This window comes from Falco punctatus (genome assembly GCF_963210335.1).
Source record: "Falco punctatus genome assembly, chromosome: 13".
NCBI classification, from domain to species: Eukaryota; Metazoa; Chordata; class Aves; order Falconiformes; family Falconidae; genus Falco; species Falco punctatus.
In genome coordinates this window covers 10,755,474-10,775,248 of record NC_137593.1, presented here as the reverse complement: position 1 = coordinate 10,775,248, position 19,775 = coordinate 10,755,474, and the positions used below count along the sequence as shown (strand labels likewise).

At 58.6% G+C, this 19,775-nt stretch overlaps 1 protein-coding gene across 2 annotated transcripts in view; it reads right to left on the bottom strand.

Annotated features, from left to right (window-relative positions):
• EPHB3 (EPH receptor B3) overlaps positions 1-19,775 on the bottom strand; it is a 60,504-nt gene that overhangs the window by 26,051 nt on the left and 14,678 nt on the right. For both annotated transcript variants that reach the window (XM_080409157.1, XM_080409159.1), the window contains exon 1: positions 2,066-19,775. This exon is cut by the window's right edge and continues 14,678 nt beyond it. In XM_080409157.1, coding sequence (XP_080265283.1) covers positions 2,066-2,162 — 97 coding nt within the window. In that variant the 5' untranslated portion in view covers positions 2,163-19,775. The remainder of the gene's footprint in view (positions 1-2,065) is intronic.

Here is a 19,775-nt window from a genome sequence, read left to right as displayed (position 1 = left end):
ATCAGCACTAAAATACCCGAACATGCATGCTAGATTTACAGTAACCACTCGAACGCACGGGTCCCCGTCAGGAAGTAGCGTCGCCAGCAGCCAGAAATGCCCAGCGCAGCAGAAGCGCAGGAGCTCGCTGAAACCGACACGAGCAACGGCTTCCTAAAGCTGGACAAGGCAGAAACCTCTCCCGGCCCTGCTGCAACTTTTCCTCCAGCTCAAACAAGAGCAAAGGGGAAAGAAAAAAAGTTAAATAAATAAAAAGAAAATCCCAGGGGAATCGGGGCCAGCCCCAAAGATGCTGGGCTGCTGCCAGCCAGCCCCAGAGTGATTCCACGGGGCTGGCACCCAGCTGGGCCCTGACCTCCTTGGGCAGCGTGTTCGGTCCCTGACCCCTCCGTACGCTCGGGAAGCTGAGAAAACCCAGTGATTCCTCAGCAGGAGCTGTTTATTTTGTCTCCCTCCAGCTCTCTGCACCTCTCCATCCCCGGACTGGGGCTCCCTCGCTTCCCGGGGGACTGGCAGGACTGTCCCCGGGCGATGCACGCCGGTGCTGCCAGCCCCCACGACGGCTTTCCTTCCCCGGTTCCCAAACCGCTGATGCAAAGTGGGTTGCGAGGGGCTGTCCGCGGGCGGGGGGCCCCGCCAGGCTCTCTGCCCACAGCTTCACCCTCCCGCAGCTCTCAGCAGGCAGGGCTGCCAGGCTCGGCCCGGCGCGCCGCGCCCGGCTGGGTGCTCAGGACCGGGCATCCCGGGAGGGCTGGCGGCAGGCGGGCTGCTCCCTTCCCTCCCGCCGCGGGGCTGCCGCTCAGCCCGGAGCTCACGGACCGAGAAGGCCCACAGCTCCCTTTCCTACGGCGTACAAAGCAGAATAATTTAAAAAAAAAAATTCCCCCCCTTTAAAGGAAAAAAAAAAAAATCTCAGGGAGGGAAGATGAAAAGAAACACGAACAAGCACCCCCAAACTTTCTACAAAGCCCAAAGCCGGAGGAAACGCGTCCCTCCAGCAAACCGCAGCGGGGAAGGGCTCCTGCCCACGGTCACCCCCCGGTGCCGCAGCCCAAAGCCCGCACCGAGGGGCGACGGCAGCGGAAACCCGCTCACAAAACTGCCTCCGAGCACACAAAAGCCCCCGCGCCGCCCCCCGCCCGGGTGGAGGCACCGACCGCTCCGCTCCCCCCGGGGTTTCTCCCTTCCCTTCCCTCCCTCCCGCCGCTCCGGCAGCGGGTTCGGTTACCGGACACCGGAGCGTCGCCGCCCCCGGCCAAAGCCGCGCACACTTTGTGTCAAGACAAAAACCCCGTCCGGGCCCCCGCCTCTCCGGAGCGACCCGCCTGGCCCGCCCGGGGTCCTCCCGGTCCCGCAGCGGGGCCAAAAGCCGCTTTCCTCGCTCAAAGCCGGGGGAGGCGACAGCGCTGCCCCGCGGACCGGGGTTCGCCCCAAGGGGCGGTCAGTTAAGCCCCCTTCTACCCCCGGCTCCACCAGAGCGCAGGGGGCTGCCCGCCTCCCCGCCCGCGGAGCGCGGCCCCGCTCGGGGATGGATGCGGCACGCGTGGCCACTCGCCCCGGCGGTCCCACGCCGGAGCCTCGGGGGTTAAGGCGGCGGGCGCGGCGAGCCCTGCCGGGGAAGGGATGGAGCCGGACACGGCGCACGGACACTCCTCCGGCGGCCCCACCAGTTCTGGCACGCCGCGAGCTTCCACTGAAAGAAATATTAATTTTCCAGCCCTCTCAGTCGTGGCGAAAAGCCTCGGAACGTGAACCGAGTATCCAACGAGGCGCTGCTCTCTGCCAGCGGTCGCCGGCCGCGGCCACCGCGCCTCGGCCGCACCGGGCTTGGTTCCACGGGGCGTTGACTCTGAAACCTACTGAGGACGGCTAAGCGCTGGGAGCGGGGCTGGGGCGCGCTGCGGCGGCGAGCTCCTTGCGGGGACAACCGGGCGGCCGCGGCGCGACAAGCCGAGCCAGCGGCGGACGCCGACGAGGCCCGGGGACACCCTGGAAGGGTGTGTGCGTGTGTGCGCGGTCGCACGGGCCCCGGTGCGGCGGGCGGGCACGCCCGCCTGGTACTCACCCTCCAGAGCGCGGCGGCCACCGGGGAACAGCAGGAGCAGCAGGAGAGGGAGCAGCGGCGGCGGCGGCGGGGGGGCCCCCGGGCGGGCCGCGGCCATGGCGGGGGGCGGTGCGGGCGGCCCCGCCGGGCAGTCCCGAGCTCGGCGCCACGCGCGGCTCCTCTCGCCGCCGCGCCACGCTCGCGCTCTGGCGCCGCCGCCGCCGCTGCCGCCGCTGAGCCGCGCGGGGCGGGGCCCGCCCGCCAATCAGCCCGCCCCTGGCAACCCGGCGCCCCTGGCGACGCCGAGCGCGGCGCCCATTGGGCAACGGTGGGACGGGAGGCGGAGCCTCCGCGGAAAGATGAATTGGAGGGGGCGGGCATTCCCCGGCGCGCCCCCGCTGGCCCCGCCCCCGGCGCGGGAGGTGCAGGGCGCGGAGCGCGCCCCACCCAGCGGTCGCCCGCGGAATTGGGCTCTTAAAGGGGCCGCGCTCACGGCCTGCCCCTCAGCCCCCGGCTCGCCCTGCCCTGCCCCCCACCGGGTGCCGGTGAGTGTGTGAGGCTGCTACTGTTGACGGGCCCCTCCGTGCCCCACCACTGGCGGCCTGATCTACCTGTGCCACTCATTGCCATCCCACCCTCTGCAGTCCCATCCCATCATCTCATGCATCCCACCCTGTGCCATTCCGTCTCACCCCATCCTGTCCCAGCTCATCCCATGCATCCCACCCCACAAATCCCACCTCGGCTCATTGTATCACATCCCACACCTCCCCTCCCCATCCAATCCCTGCCACACCACGATTCTCATCATGGTGACAGGGCTGAGTGCTGGGATCCTGGCCAGGGTGACACCATGCAGTTTGCTCCCCCCAGCACCTCCTTCCCCCACCCCTAGGGTGCCTTCCCCTCCACACTCCTCATGGGAGATGGTACTGGCTACTGTGCATGCAGCCACAGCTTCCAAGCCTACGAGTGCCTCAGTCCTCTTCCCCTCTCTCTCACCATTGACATCGGGAGGTTTTGGGATCCTGTGTGGGACAGACTCTGCTCCCTCAAGATGGTGCACACACACAGTCCCTGTGTCCAGAGCCAGCAGTGCCACATCCTTCAGGACAAACACATCCATCCCTGTTGTGCCGGGCGTGGGACACAGGCTGCGACCTGTCCTGGCCCTCTGCACTGCACCACAAGTCTCCTCAGATGCCTGGGGAAGCTGGGCCTGAGCTTAGCAAAATCCCCTAAGTCCCTGATTTTGGGGCACACTGATGCCCTTGGCCTGCAGGGTGGCCGGGAGCTCCATCAGGTATGGGGGTAGTGGGGTGCATGGCTGGGCGTGCTGCCCTGGGCAGCCTTGCCCCCATGGCACAGCCATCTGGGCTACCCCTGCTGCAGCCGCCTGCCATCTGCAAGCGGCACCTTGCCACAGCACTCTCCGCCCCAGAAACCTGCCCCAGAAACTCCCTCGCCGTGCAGCCGCAGCCCCGGCCCTGCGCCAGCACAGTGGGGTGGCCACGGGCCCATGCTCCCAGCCATCTTCTCTGTGGCTGCTGGCAGGAGCAGGAATTTGGGAGGTTATCAGGGCTGGCTGTGGATGACCTCTCTGCTGTGCGGGTGGATGCAGAGCATGTCCATATTGTGACCTCCTTCTGCTGCACAAACCCACCAGGGTTGTGGAAGGGCATTTTCCTACCTTGTCCCAGAAGGATTCGGCTCCCTGGCCAGAGAGACTGCACAGGCCCAGGCTCTGCCTGGGTTGCCAAAAATTTGGAAATGACCGATTCCTGTTGCAGGAATGCTGGTATCCTCTGGGAGCTGCAGGGAGCCTTGCCAGGACACTGTGCCTCAAGGGCTGACACAGTGCCCCAGCACTGTCAGGCATGGTTCCCAAAGGGAAAAGCCGTGCTTGAGAGAGCCAGTGTGCTAATTTAAGGTGGGACATAATGTATGACTGTGATAAACCTCTGCAAGGGGCAGGAGAAGCAGCAAGTGGGACACTCTGGTCTCCAAGTAAAAAGAAATGGTCGGGGAGCAAAGCAGCAGAAAGAGGGTCACCTCGGTGAAAAATATCAAAGTTTGGGCAAAGAAGCAGAAGTTGTTGGGTTAGACATGCTGTCATTCAAGGAGATGAGCAATGGAGAAGTGAGTGACGAAGCTGGCACCGTTAATGTGTGCACTGGGGTTGAATGCTGTGTCACTGGGGAAGGAGAGTGGTGGGGGCTGATGGAGATGCTGAGAAACTTAACCAAGGACCAGCCTCAGGGTGGGAAGATTTGCTGTCTTCCCGTGAAGTCACTCCTGGGAAATCCTCCCTGCTGGAGACATGGTACCAACCACTGCAGCCAGAGCCTGCTGGCTTAGCGAGATGCAGAAACCTCTTTTATTCTGCGATTCCAGAGGTCTGAGTTACCCAGGCACAAAATTTCTGAACGGTGCACATGGGGAAATTGCTTATTCACACTTGAATAACTCAAAAATGGCTGAACCAATTTTACTTAAACTTTCCCCAAGAATTCCCCTTGGAGCCAAGCCATGCCTGGCAAATTTCAGCCCAAAAGGAATTTATTTCAGAAAAGGACGAGAAACTGGAGCAGGGAGCGGGAGGGGCACGAGTGGGGGGAGGATGCTGCATATAATCGCCTCTCTTCCCATGTGCTGTAATTAATGAGCCCCCACTTGCTCTCACCGGGCTGGTGCTGCCAGCCGGCCTCTCCTCAGAGCCTTCCAATCCCCCAGTGCAGGCGGGCGCAGCACTGCAGTCCCAGCTGGGGGCTGAGGATTTCAGGACCTGGCCAGGAGTGGTGCAGGTAGCTGACCGGGGAGCCCTGGGTCGCTGCCTGGGTGTCACAGCTGGCAGGCAGCCTGGGGAGCAGCGCTGGCAGGGCTCAGGCGCCTGCACAATAGGAAATAACTGTGGTAACTGTGTGGTATTTGCTGGCAGGGGCTGGCTCTGTAATGCCAATCCGCCTGCTTGTGCAAGGACTCAGTTCTGAGGACGGCGCTGCTGCAGCCCTCGGGGGCCAGGGTGATGTCGTGGCCAGGGAACACGCAAGCCCACAGGAATACGGGCATCTCTCAGCCCCGCAATGTCCCTGCACACATTCACCCAGCCCTGGTTCCCTCCACCGACACCTCCCCAGCACCTCGGGGTGATGGCTGGAGCTGGACAGGGCTGCAACAGGGACTGTGTTGACATGATGTGGACAGGGGTGGGGCTGAGAGGTGAAACGTGGGGCCGTGGGGTACACAGGGGAGCGTGTCTGCAGCACTGACCTCAGTTAGTGATGCTCTGCCTTAGAAGAGCCCTCCAGTCTGCATGCCAAAGATGCGGTGCCCACGGTGTCCCCAGGAGGCATTCCTGCACAGACGGAGAACAGCAGGACTGCAGGACCGGCTGAAAAGAGATGAATGGAAAGCCTCGAAAAACGGCAACATTCATGGGTTTTCAGAGGACAAACCTCCCAGCTCAGCCCTCTCTCCTGAGAAATTTCCTACCTAGAGACCCCATCCTGCTGGACCAAGCCTGACTTTCACTCTCTGTTTCCAAACACAGCCCCGACGTGCTCCAGTGATGGGCTCACATCATGCTGGCACATGCATGGTTGCATGTCAGACCATGGCTGTGCACATGGGTGCACCCATGCACCCTGCCCACTGGCCCAGGCGCCACCCCTCACCTCATTTGCATGCAGCAACCTCAGCTGCAACTTAATAAGGAGAAGGTGATTAGGGAACAATTATTCCTATTTTCTCAGAAGATCTAAGGGGCATCAAATGAAATTACCCTGCAAGAGTTTTAAAACAAACAGAAGGGAGTGCATTCCTTGCCAGGCAGCCAACCCTGGGAGCTCATCACTACGAGACAGATACGGGGACATGCATTTGAAGGCTGGCACTGAGCGGATGGGACAAAAAAACCCTGCAAGAGGCCTCTGTTGCCTGCTCATCAGGAGTGCAGCTGTGCCAGGGATGCGGGAATCTGGGGTGGGGGGGATCCCCCCTGTTTCTGGGCTGGGTACTGCTGCAGCAGGGCCTTGGCATCTCCACGTCCCCTGTCTGAAGGGAAGCACCTGGAGGGGCAACACATGAATGGGCATCTGGGGCAGCCATGCGGATGCTTGGGAGCCCCCTTAATACCATCCCTAGCACAAGGGGGGCCCTGGGGGGCCCCATCGCCCCATTCCCAGGGCAAGGAGGGCGGCTGTGTGCCAGCTCGCCCAGCTGGAGTGCTTCCCGCCGGGTCAGTGCCGGCTCCAGCCTGTCTCCTTCCCAGGCTCCCTGGGCGCTCGCCCCTCCGGGCACTCCTCCCCGTGCTGCCGGGCGCTTGGCACTGCCAGCGGGATCAGGGTGACCGTCAGTGCCTGTGCCAGTCTGGCTGGGCCCCGGTGAGGCGGCCACCTCCTGCCCCCCACTTCAAAACTCTCTCCTGTCCCACCCACATCCACCACCCCTCACCTCTGGCAGCTTCAGGATGCAGTTAAACACTTCAGCACTTAAAATTTCAGGTGCTAATTGCTTAGTAATGAAAACTTTAATCACAGGGCAATTAAAACCTTAAGTAGCTGTGGGAGATCCATTCCACGTCAACAAAAAGAGAGTGCCGTCACTGCTCAGGCACCGCCCTGGCACGGTGTGGCACGTTGTGGCTGGGAGAACCCATCCTGCAGCCCCTGCTGTCCCCTGCTCCGGGAATCTGGGGAGCCCCCTGCTTCCCATGCCGAGCAGGAGGTGGCCAAGGAATGATCAGCTACAGCCGTAAAACTTAAAACCCAGCTAATTTCGGATTAAGTGCCATATGAAAGGGTTTTGTTATTTTAAATCTCCTACTTTCCAAATTCCCAGGATTAAAATTCTCTGCATTTATTTTAACCACATAACATTTGCAGACAAATCACTTCTCCCAGTGCAAAGTTTGAAGCAGGCTTAGGATATAAAGCCCAGCCACAAGCTTCGGGGTGGAATTGCTGCAAGCGTCTGTCAGTGGCCACCAGCCCCGTTTGTGGCGAGCGCTTGCAGGAGAGAGCTCGGCCACCATTTCTGCAGGGGGAAAGGCCCCAGCCTGCCAGGTGCTGGAGCCTCGGGAAGCATTGTGAGGAGGAAGGGCGCCTGGAAACCTGGCTCCTGTGCCGATTCCTGCACTGGGGATGAGCCCTTGGGAAAAATCCAATGAGGTCTGTGTGTTTGCAGAGCTGGCCCTGTCGGTCTGCTGCGGGGCACATGTTGCAACCATGCTGATGCTGTCCAGGTGACACCATCCACTTCTGCATTAGCCCTTCCTCATCAGGTGCTGACAAGTGCTATGTAAGAAAAAAAAAATAAAAATCAGTGTTTGTGTCCTTTTCCCCCCTGCTTTGCAGCCCACCAGGTCTGAAAGGGAAAGGAAGCGCCTGGCCTCCCACGGCTCCAGCTCTCCAGGACAGCACGGGGGGGTGGGTGGGAAGCAAAGGCTCCAGGGCCGGGGGACAAGATGCAGCCCCAGCTGCTGGGAGGTGTGGGAAACGTGGGTGCCTGTGGGCAGCAAACTGCTCCCCACTCTTTATCAAAAGCAGCATCGGTGTCTGGCAAATGTCACTGCTGCATGCTTCCCGGCTGGGAGGTCCGTTTCCTCCCATCACCTCCCATTGCCCCCTTCTCTTCACTCCCTCCTGCCCTGCGGCAGGACGGGGCATGGTGGCCTGGGGCAAAGTGGCCGTGGGGCTGGGGGAGGGGCAAGGTGGGAACGTCAGTTGTTGATGCCCCATGGTGGGGTCCTCACCCAGCCCACTGCCTGCTCGGGCACCTTCACTGACCAGGCAATTAGCAGCCTGGCCCCATTAGTGATGTTTTAGGGGGCTGCAGCTGAAGTGACATCACAGACATCCTTTACATGCCCAGCCCTGAGCTGGGGGCAGCCCGGTGCCCACCTTAGTCACAGGGAGCAGATACTCTCTAAACATGGAGGATTTAGGGACTGCACCCCAGCCTGACACCACGGAGCCATCCCCAAGTGGAGGGCAGTGACCCCCAAGTGGGGAGACAAGATATTTGGGGTTCATGCTCGTATCTGATGCATGCAGAGATGCTCGGCAGACCCTCCTGGCTGCAAGAAGCCAGAAGGCCTTGCTTGACTCTGCATGTCCTGCAGAGCCGATCACTCCCCTGAACTGAGCACACAGGCACTGGCCTCAGGTCCTGTCAGGGCTGCCTGACAGCAGCCAGGGGTGATGGTGACAGGGGGTACAGCAGGGCTGCAGCAAGGCCAAGTGCAGAGCTTGGACCCCACCAGCCTCCACCTGCCCACCCCCTCCAGGTGCTGCGGACCAGGGGCAACCCTCAGAGCAGGGGGGCTTTCAGGGACCCCTGACCCGAGGGTTTGGCATCCCCCAGCCTCAGGGGTACCCTGGTTCTGCCTCTCACCCCACCTGGAGCATCCCTTGCCCAAAGCCAGCTCCGGATGCTGTGCCTCCTGTCACCATGGCAACCCCCATCCTTGCCGGGTTGCCATGGCTCCCCGGCCCCCAGCCGCAGCGCATCCTCAGCGTGGAGAGGACCCAGTGTTTAGGGTCCTCAGGGGCTGCCACCACAGGGGATGCTGTGTGGGGCCTGGGAATGGAGGGGTGAGCCGGGGCCAGAAGGAGAGCTGACATCATACTAGCATGTCCACATCATGCTGGTACCGTGGAGGATGGGCTCTAGGACCACCTGGGACCTTCGGGGGCTGATGGGATGGGGTCCCCCAGGAGAATCACTGATAGCAAGAGGGTGTCATCACTTTGTGGGCTACCCTCATGCTTTCCAAGCTTGTCTCCTTCCTGCCCAGGATTTCTCCACTTGGCGCAGCTGTCCTGGCCCCGCAGGGCTGTGTTGGTGGGAATGCACACAGGTGCCAAAACCTTTTGGTGTGGCTGCATGCTGGCAACATCAACAGCACCAAGCATGACGTGACCACCCTCTTGTACCCTGCTGTCTGCTCACTGTCCCATTGAAACACCTTCCCAACCCATTGCACACACCCCGCCAGGCACTCAGGGAAACCTCAGTGTGGGGCGCCTGTCACTGCACTTGCTGTGCCGAGGTTATGTCTCTGCTCGGCAGCAGTGTGCGAGCCTGGCGGGCTCCAGGCTAGCCATGCTAAGTAAACACAGCCACCGTGAGAAAAAGGCAGCCAGGAATAAATAGTCAAACAAAATAATAAGCTGAAGGAATAAACAAAGCGGGGACGTGCCCAGGCATGGCACAAGCCTCCGACGTAGCGCTTCCAAGCCAGGCTCCGACCCAGCCCCGGCATCCCGCGGGCGGTGGAGCCCAGCTTGCTGGCAGCGCCCTGGCCGGCTGTTTCCCCCCATCCCCCCTGGCTGCAGGGATCCCCTTGCCCCGCCACGCCGCATTCCTGGGGTGCCCAAGGATGTGGGCGCAAACACCCTGGGAGAGGTGCCAGGCAGTGCCTGGCCTGCCTGGGATTTGCATTCGCTGCCCTGACGCTTGGCTCGGGAGGGATAAGCCCAGGCTTAGCTATTGCTTCCCCCGGGGCTGGCTCCCAGTTCCTAACCAGTTTTGCCATAGCCCTTTCCCACAGTAACTGGGGTCAAGGGAGCCGCGTGGCCTCCATCCCCCCCCTCCTCTCCAGTGCTTGGGAGCTTTCATGGTTTAAAAAGTTTGCTGCGGAGCAGACGGTGCAGGGCGGAAAATGGAAGCCCTGAGAGCAGGGGTCTGCAGCTAGGGGGACTGGCAGAAGTCCCCAGGGGATATGGTACTGGCGGGGGGACCCACTGGCAGGTGGCGAAGCTGGGGTGCAGACCTGTAGCTGCCCCTTTGGAGCCTGGATGAGGTTTGGCTGGTGGTGTGGGGGCCAGCTGAGAACCTGCAAACTTCCCTGGGAAAACCCATAGCACGGGGCCCTGCTGGCAGTGAGGGAGAGGGTAGCTTGAAGGACTCAGGGTGTAACATGCTGTGCCCATCACCACAAACCTCCTTTAAAACTCCCCGCAGGGCCCTGACACTTCACCTCCCTCCCTCTCCAGCTGGCATCCATCGGTGCTCAGCCAGGGAACAAAGGAACACGGTTTAAAGTAGCCAGTTATTTTAAGGGCCTGCACTGGCAGTAACAGGCAAAAAATAGAACGAAAACCAGAATAACCATCAAAAGAACATTCCCTAATGCATACTTTTGCAGCAGTGCTGCCATGCATTTGGTGCAAAATCTGTTATAGGCAAAAAAATGGAAATAAAAGGCAAACCATGGCAAAGCCCATCCACAAAGCAGCAGCTGGGCACCCCGACAGGGTAGCACACTGGTGATGCAGCAGTGCCAGCAGCCGGGCGCACGGCTGATGGAATTTTGCATGTAAACTTTTCACGTGCAGGTTTCCCTTGGCTTTTCCAGCCCAAAAGCACCAATACAAACCAAACAGCTGGCATGCTGTGCTTCACTCCAGCAGCTGGGCAGATGGAGCTGCTGGGGCCCCGACAGAGCCTGGCTCACCCCAGGAGCCACCGACGGCAAAGTTGCAGCTTTGGCTTGGCCCAAACATCCTTTGTGTCCTCTAGCACAATTTTGCTGCCATTTCCAAGAGTCTTGTTTGATCTTTGCCTCCACACGTCTGGAGGAGCAGTCCTGCTTCTCCCTGGCCATGATGGGATGCTTTCCCATGCTGCTTGGTGGTGAGGCTCTGGGGACTCAGCTTCTTGCAAAGAGATTGCAATGTAAGATTTATTGCCTCATGAGCACTGTATTCCTAAAAAGGGCCTGTCATGGTGCAGCCCTTTCCACCATGTGCTAGCTGGATCCTGTACCGGCCATCCTGACTGCCCTGATGTGGCTAATGACCCCCAAAGATGGCAGCAGTGTGGGCTTTTGCTAAAAGTATTTGTATGCACCTTTATATTGGGGAAAACGTCATGAGGAGTGGTAGAGGAATGTAGGATGCATTGCTGCAGCAGCCTGTGGGTGCTGGGGCTGGTTTGCTGGACCATGGTTGGGTGATCCTGGCGTGCCCCTGCCCGCTACCTCCACAGGAGGCTGGTGGGATGGGGAGAAGCAGGGTGGTGAGGGACGACCTGCCCACCCCACAGCAGGGTGCAAGAAAGGGCAGGGAAAGCAAACAGGCAGAGGGATACACCTGGGACTGTGCTACAAGCCTGGGCAACCTGAGCGTCAGAATGCCCCCAGGCTGAGACTGGTGGCCCTGGCACAGAAAGGGACCTGCTGTCCTTTGGCAGATGGCCAGATCTGGTCCCCTTCGCCACTGTGCTGGTGCTGAGCAGGGGAGGTTGCCATGGCTCAGCTGGCCTAAAGCTGGCGGATCATGTGGTCCTCAAATCAGCTGCACCCCATCAGAAAGCAGCAGCTCCTAACCCAGCCAGGTACTGCTTTGTCCCCTGCAAGGGCTACCCAGGATGCTGAAGTTTGTCCCTGAAAGCCCACAGGGCGGCATGTTTTTTTCCTCCTAACTGCTTATCGGCCCCCAAAACACTATGGAAAACAGTCCCCACTGAGCTGCAGCAATGCCAGCAGGCTGGGACAGCAGGAACATCCCCTGCTCACCCCTTGATGGAGTCCCAAACTGCCCCCACGCTGTGCCCAGCACTGTCCTCACCTGTAGTGGGGATGGCAGCACAGGGGATGGAGCCATGGGGAATGGGGACAGGGACCGGGGAGGGGACACCGACCCAAATCCTCCTGCTTGGCAGGCACAGAGACCCCTGAATGATGCCCTGAAGGCAAAGACCAGGCTGGAGGGGTGCTGGGTACAGCCCCCCAGGACAAGCACCATCCACCCACAGTGTTTGGGGCAGGGATGCCAGGGTGCTGGGACCCCTTCAGCCAGGGGCTCAGCAGGTGCAGCCGTGGGTGCCCCACATCCCCCACTGGTTCCTGGCCTCCAGCAGAGCATCTGGGGGGAGGTCAAGCATTTTCTTCTTTCTCTCTCCCCTCCCTTTCCAAGATGAAGAATTTAATTTTAGTTTTTACAGCTCCTCTTAGGTGGATAAATCCCTTCCTGGCGAGTCCAAGCCCTGGAAAATCTTGTGAATCTAACGCTGGCCCTTCTGGCAGTCACTGCAGCAATTCCTGTTTCTCTCCAGCCGCACTCTGTAAAGTTTTATAGTTTCCTGGTTGTAGCTGCAAGGCCCCAGCCGTGCCGAGGAGGGTGGCGGGGGGAGAGCCCAGCACTCAGGAAACTCGAGGCCAGGGAGGTGAAGCAGGGAACCGCGACCAGGTTGGATATGTCGGGCAGCTGGCAGATCCCTCTGCAGGCTCCCCCAGGCAGGGGTGTCCTGCATGCAGGGTGGCACAGTCCTGCACGTGGGGACTCGATCCATCACGGCCATCATCCTATTCCCGGGCAGATCTGGGCTAGCTCTGCCTGTATGGCATGGGGTAGTAGCAGGGAGATGCCATCTGTCACCTGGTGTGGGTCATGTGCCCAGGGACTGGGCAGAGCTGGTGCAATGGCAACCTCACTGGGGTGAGCAGGGCCCCACGGTGAGACCTGGCGCTCCTCCGAGACTGCTCCTTAATGAAAATCAGCTTTGTATCTGCTTTATATCAGCTCAGTGCTGCTCCGGCCCCAAGGGAGATGAAGAATGTGGATAGCAAACAGTGCTATGGCACTGGCCATCACCTTGCTCATCCCCATCGACCATGTGTGTGTCCCCGGAGGCGTACTGTGACACCTTCACAGGTAGGAAAGTAAGACACAGAGGTGCTCCGGCTAGGACCATCTTCATCCTAGAGCAGGATGTGGTACTCTGCTGGCCCAGTGATGGAGGAGCCCTCTCCTCTCACTCCCTGTACCTCTGCCTTTGCAATGGTGGCAGTGTTCCTCATGGTGATCTGCTCCCTGGGAGCTGTGGGCACCTGTGCACAGGGTAGATGAAACACCACATCACCAAAACTCTTGGTTTTGTCTCTGAGCCTTACCTGTATTTGGCAACTTCCGATGGAAATTTTGGTCCCTGGCGATGTCACGGGTGAGAGGATGGGTTTGGCAGCCGTGGGAGGCAGTGAGAAGCTCCTGCTAAAATGCACTGTCATGGTTAAAATCCTGGCTATGTTAGACTGTTATTAGGGAAGTCATGAGAGAGATGAGTGCCAATATTGGAATGCCATCAGCTCTGTTAATGCTTACCTTTGAACGCCTAAGTCATCGTGCTTGGCTTTGGCTGCTCCGTCACCAAAAGGATACAGTAAAAACAGCCTGGAGAGAGGCAGAGGGCGTGATGGGCAGGAAGGTGAATTCTGGAGGAAAAGAGAGAATTAGTGCAGAGAGGAGAGGAACAAAAGGGATATGACAGCGGTACACAGACCCCTGCACCAGCCTGGCGCCCCGCTACCGGGTCTTATGGGGTTGCAAGGCAGCACAGGAGCCAGGAGATTGTGACTGGGATGAGGACGGTTGGGTGGAAAACAGCATTTCCGCTGCTGAGTCTGCATCAGGGCTTTTCCACATCCTTCCCAGTCACCCAGCAGCCGGGGACCTGAGGGTACCTGTGGATGCTGGGGCACCCATGGGTGCTGGGTTGAGCTGCAGCATAAGGTGGGCCTGGGGATGGGGATGCTTTTGGTTGAGTGCCACATGGGGAAATGTCTCCTTGTCTTCCTGCAGCAGCCAGGCTGGGACATCCCAGTCCCTCCGCCAGCGCCACGTTGCTGGAGGACATCACGGGTCACGGAGCAGCAGAGAGACCTGTCTCACCCTTTACGCCCTTCCCAGAAACAAGGGGCTGGGGGGAGGCGGTGAGGGGGGCCGTAAACTCTGCATTACCACTAATTAAGCACTTGGCTGTCACCGAGGCTTCCCAACACGCCTCTTTCTCTGACACTTTTACTGTTTGGGGAAATGGTGTCTCGGGCCTTTGATGAACTCGCTATGAAGTTGAAAGGAGCTCGTGGCACAGTGCCAGGGCCCGTCACAATTGTCTCTCGAGCTGGGGATGGGAAATGACCCATTTACAAAAGTGAGGTGATAAATTAGACCTGGGAAACAAGAGCCACTGACTGTGGATAAAAGGCAGGATGGGCCGGACCAGCCGCTGGCGCCCCTGACTGCCCCCAGCCCTGGCGGGTGCAGGTACAGCCGGGTTGGGGTGAACCCAAACTGGGCAAAACCTTGTCCTGCCGGCAATGCCAGCCCGGCACCCGGTCCTGGCTGTAGTGAGACACAAGCTGGCGGAGAAGGTAGCGTGCAGAGGACTCCGGTGGTGTTATTTATAACAGGGAATTTTTGGGGTGAAGCAGATTCAAAAGCTGGAAATCCAGGGCAGGGGCAGGGAGGAGGGAAATGCCCTGCTCTTGGGCCATCAGGAGAGGCAGCTGCAATCTGCGTCCCGCCACGGAGCCAGCTTGTGGCTGGAGCTGCGGCACGGCCCCGTGTGCTTTGCCTGGGGAATGTGCAGCTCAGGGGGCCATCGGAGCCCCCCTGTGTGTCACTCAGAGTGACACCAGTATATGGGCTGGCCAGGGTGTAGGTGACAGTGAGTGCAGCCGTGCCTGCTGTCCCCGCACGGGGTTCCCACACATCCCGCCAGCACCAACCCTCTTGTTACAGGGGGCTAAGTCCACCCCTTGGGTCAGCGTGGGCCATGGAGGCTGACTCCTGCTGAAGTGCAAAGAACCTACAAATTCATTTTCATACAAAGGGAACCAGGGCCACAGGGGACCCCCCAGACTCACCATGTCCTGAGCAAGTGAAGGTGTGACCACACTGATGCCCATCCCCAGGGAGCTGGGACCACAGGAAGGCAGCAGCAGCCATCTCTGTCCCCAGCCCCACCCCCCAGGCTGGGTTGATGCTGGGAGGGTTCTCCCCTCCTCAGGGCTGGCTCCAGCACCTGGTGTGGGGTAGGAGGACACCAGCTCTCTTCTTGCAGCGGCTGATTGCAATGGGCTCTCTAGGACAGCCCTGCAGGAAGGCTAATGACTGTCAATTAGCACTCGTCATGCCTAGCCGGCGGCTGGGAGGCCTGATGCAGCTGGTGATGGGCTTTGCGTGCAGCTGGAGGGAGAGTCTCTGGATTTCACACATCCGCACACAACACAGCCACTTGTTAGTTGGCCGTGAATGGACCAGTCTTCGTGTGTTCAAGAGGCTCGACCCTGCACAGCAGCAGCAGCAGCTGCTGCGCAGGGCTTGGACTGCTGCCGAGAGGCTGAGGAGGGTGGTTTTGTCAGGGCTGCAAGACCTCGGGGCCCAGAGATGCTGTTTCTCATCCTTCCTTGGGCTTCACCTCCCACCACAGCACAGGTGCCTGCCGGGATCTCGCCCTTTCCCCGGAGTGATGCAGGAGCAGCCCTCAGCATCATCTCCTCAGAAGATCACAGCTCTGCACATCCCTGTGGAAGGAGGATGGGGGGATGCCTCTGCCTGCAGCAAGCTCCTGGGCCAGGCGGGTGGGCTGGGGGTCCCTGCTGCTGGACCCCAAGGGCTCTGCAGGGCAGCCTGTTTGAGCCTTTCTCTTCACAGGAGACAGCACCTCTATCCCATCCTGTATATCCCTCAAAAACCCTCCATCTGCCTTTTAGGACTGTTCCCTGTGCCCCTGCTCTTTGCCCTACATTTTCACAGCAGCTGTACTGCAACATTCCCAATACACTTGAACCTTAATTCTTTTTAGCATTATATATATATAAGTGTGTGTGTGTGTGTGTATACGTACACATATATATTCATCTTATTCTCCCTGCATTGTGTTTCTCATTAATTATTCACATCTCATGAAATAGGAATGAAAAGAGATTGCATGATGCTGGCCAGAGTCTTGCAAGAGGGAAATCAGCCCAAAGATTTCCCGCAGCCACTGCTGGGCTCCAGCATGAAACCCTTCGCCTCAGGGCACAGAGCACCTGGTGTCAGGGTCCCCTGCTGAGCATCACAGCATCAGGGGAAAGGGACCCTGACCAGAGGGAGGCTGTGGGGAGCCCCTCAGCCGTGTGGGGTGGGGGACGGACTGCTCTCCCAGCTCTTGGCGAGTTCCTGCCGCAGTGCGAGACCCACTCCAGCCCTGGCTGCTGGGTTTCATTACATGTTTTTAACTGGAAGAAATCCTTTCCCCATGGAGGTACGTGCTGACTGTGATGCAGTCACATCCTAACCTCGCCTGCCATAGACTAAATAGACAGGGGCCTGCCTCATCTTCCCACTCAAAGGCAGTTTCCCATATTCCTGAGCCCTCTCCAATTTTTCCACATGTTTTCTTGAGCTAAGATGCAGCATCTGCTCCCGGTGTCACCCACCTTATACAGAGCCAGGCACATCCTTCTCCTCTTCCCAGCCTTTTCTCCTTGGGCATGCACACCCCGGCTGGAGCACAGGCGTGGTGTCCTGGGGCCACTGCCCCACATGGATGGGTACCACTGTTCTTGCTCCACCCCAATAGCACTTGCTTTTAAAAATAGCTCTTTTTACACCCCTGCCTCCCTTGTTATTTAAAAATCTGCTGCATATGCTTGATCTCTTCCATTTTCAAGAGGTTGTCAGGAAAAGAGGGCTGAAGCAGGTCCCTCTCTGTGCCCTTTTAGCCTCTCACTACACTGCCCTGTGCCCATCACCCTCTGTTCCTCCATGTGCTGGCAGAGCCGCGTTGATTCAAGCAGTGATACTGCAATATTTCCACTGCTTTGCTTCATACTCCCTGCCTATTGTAATCTTTTCTTTGCTCTTTTGACCATCAGCGTATATTGAATAAAAGCTCTTAATTGAGCTGTCTGCATTGACATGTTGGGCTTGTACTTAGTGGCTTTAATTAATTTAGGACAATATATGTGAATTATCTTGATTAGTCTATCCAAGATGCATCATCTCACATGGGCCCATGGTGAATGTCATATATCTCCATGCAATCCTTCCCCACAGCAGCGGAGTCCTTCAGCCTTAACTAACCTAAATATGTCACGTTTTTACTAACACGCTGCCTTCTCCACATCATTAATGAGTGTAATAAACCACACTGATGCTAACGCTCAGCAGCCCGCCCGGCCCTCCACTAACCTCCTGCCACAGGGAGTAGCGACTCTGTTCCCACAGCCTGGAGGTAGAAACCAGGACCTAGCAAGCTGGAGGTACCTGGATGCCTTGACAGATGCTGGAAAGGGGGTGGCTTTGTGTGGTGGATGTTGCTGAGGGCTTTCCCACCTCCCCGCTGGGCTGGCCAACAGAGAAACCACCTGTGAAAGGTCCAGCCAGGTCTCCTTGGTGGAATGCAATATGGTCAACACATGGACCCTGAGATGTGTGGCTATGTTTGCATTTCCTTAGTGTCTTTTTCTGTGGAGGGAGGTTAGTCTCCTTCAGCTTTTCATGACCAAGGAAACACGATGGTGCATCTGCTCAGCCTTGCTCTTGTCGAATCCCCCTGCCTCTCTGCAGCCACATTTTGGCCATGTCTTTTCACACCCACTGCTTGCCCCCTACAGAAAGCCCTTTCCAGGGCTCTCCTGGAAGCCCTCAGCAATGTTGGAACCTGTTTTCAGGCATGGCAGGCAATCCCCTGCTCCCGCGGGAATTCTGGCATGCCTCTGGAGCCGCCACTGGTAGGACGAGTTATGCTTATGGGGACGTGTAGTGGCTCGACCTGGAGAAGGGCTGGTGCTGGCTCCAGGGCAGGCCCTTTTTTAGAAGCGGTGTGCATCACCGCTGAGACCTCCTTTGATAGTTGTACTACAAACAAACAGGCAAATCAACCAATCCTTCAGATATCACTCGGGCAGAAAAACACAATTACAGGGCTCAGGTTTCCAGCATCAACCTCACCCTGGCGCTTTGGAGAGCCTTGAAACCAGCCACTGCTTAACTCTGCATCCATTTGCAGGTCTCTCTGAAATTTCCAAACGCTGTAGAGGTATTTATCCAGTGCAACAGCGCACCAATACGGAGGAAACTCAGCAGCCCCGGCGATGCCTGATCTAAGGCAGTGGGGAGATGCGGCACACAAACCTCGGCATGTGGCAGCCTGACCTTGCCCAAACAACCACATGCTGCAGGATCCTGTTTGGGACAGACAGAGCAAGACAGGAGAGATGTTTAGGCTAAGTCTTCGGTATTTAGCTGACGGAATTTAACCCCGCTGGTTCTGATTATGGCTCAAGAAGTTCAGTTTCCATCCCAGACCACCAGTTTTGCCCACTTAAGAGCAGTCGGTATCACCTCTGACCCCCCGGCAAGCTTTATTGCTGCAGCCAGCAAGGAAGCAGTTGCATCGGCTGCCTTGTAAACCTCAGAGCCACGGAGGGCTGGTGCAGGCAAATAAAAGCCTCACAGATGCCCTCAGCCCCCACGCGCTCCCTGGGGTCCCCCAGGGCCACCCAGCATCACCGGCTCCATTGCAGGGTCCCCTGTGGGTGTGTGGGAGAGGGAAAGGGCCATGGACAGCCAGAGCGATGCCACTCAGTCGTGTGGTGGCTGGTCCATGGGCAAGGCTCCTGCAGGGACAGGGCATCCCCATGGGAGTAGGGACAACCCTCACTGGCACTGGGCTGGGGTGGCTTTTCCTTGCAGTGGCTTTGGATCAGCCGTGAGTTGGTGCAGTGCCATTCCCTGCCCTGCAAACACTTAGACGGCAGCCACAAGCAAGCTTTCCTATGTGACTGCTGCCCCGAGGGATGTCACAGTACTCCTCCCCCATCCCTTGGCTGAATTACCAACACCCAACAGAGGTGGGAGGGGAGCTAACCCCAGAAGTAGCACATCCCTTCCCCACTTTGGGGGTCCCCCACTTCCTGGCCTTGTTTGCAGCCTCATCTGGTGCATATGGGCAATGGTGGGGAGCAGCCCCATTCCATTGAGTCTATGTCCCCACTGCCTGATGGGCTGGGGACTGGGAAGGTGGCCCCATGTGGTCCCCATTCCCACCAGGGTCTCTCTTCCTCATCCTGAGCCCACTCACTTGCTCGCCACCATCCCAGCTCCTTCTCTCCTTGGAGCCTCTCCCAGGCACGTGTGGTCCCAGAGGCTGTCCCCGCTCACCAGGTCCCCAGCTCCACAGCCTGTCCCGGGGTGCTCAGCTTGGGGATTTCTCCTGCTGGCTTCGGACTTCCCTGAGGATGCCACAGCCAGCATCCACCCCACTCCTGGCACAAAAGCCAGCATCAGCTTCCCTGGGATCCTGTCTTCTGGCACTTCTTCCTCCACACCCAGATGTTCCCAGCTGTGTCTGCTCCTCCTGCTGTGGCCTGGGGGTCAGGGACCAAGTGGTAGCACCTTGGCTCCCATGTCCTTAGCCCTGGCGGCAATGCTGCTGGGGATCTTCCTCCAGACAAGGAATGAAAACCTCCAGGAGTTTTCCTCTTTCTGTATGGTGAGCCAAGGCTCAGGATTTGTTTTGGAAACTCTCCCAGGGGAGGCTTTTTGGCTTAAATTTTTTCTTTTTTTTTTTTTTTTTCTTCCCCCCCCCTTAGAAGGATGAGGTATGCCTGGTTTGGGGTCCACAAACCTGCATGGGGTGGTTTTGGGTTTCTCTCAGGACGGTGAGTGAAGTTTATGAGGACAGAATCACATGCCCAGGCTGGCTTGCAGTTCCCTCCAAGGTGACACAGTGCCATACACGGCCAGCATCCTCCAGGAGAGCTGAAACCCACATTGCTAAAATGCTCAATAAGCAAATGCGCAGGTGTTTAAATTAAGAAAAGTTAGCCTTCCAGGTTTCCCCATGCCTTGTAAAGCACCACAAAAAGGGCACCCACCCGTGGTTCACCCTTTCCAGGCTGCCCCTGGAGATGGTGTCTGGTGTTAAACACCGTGTGCCCCCCAGCACCCAGTGC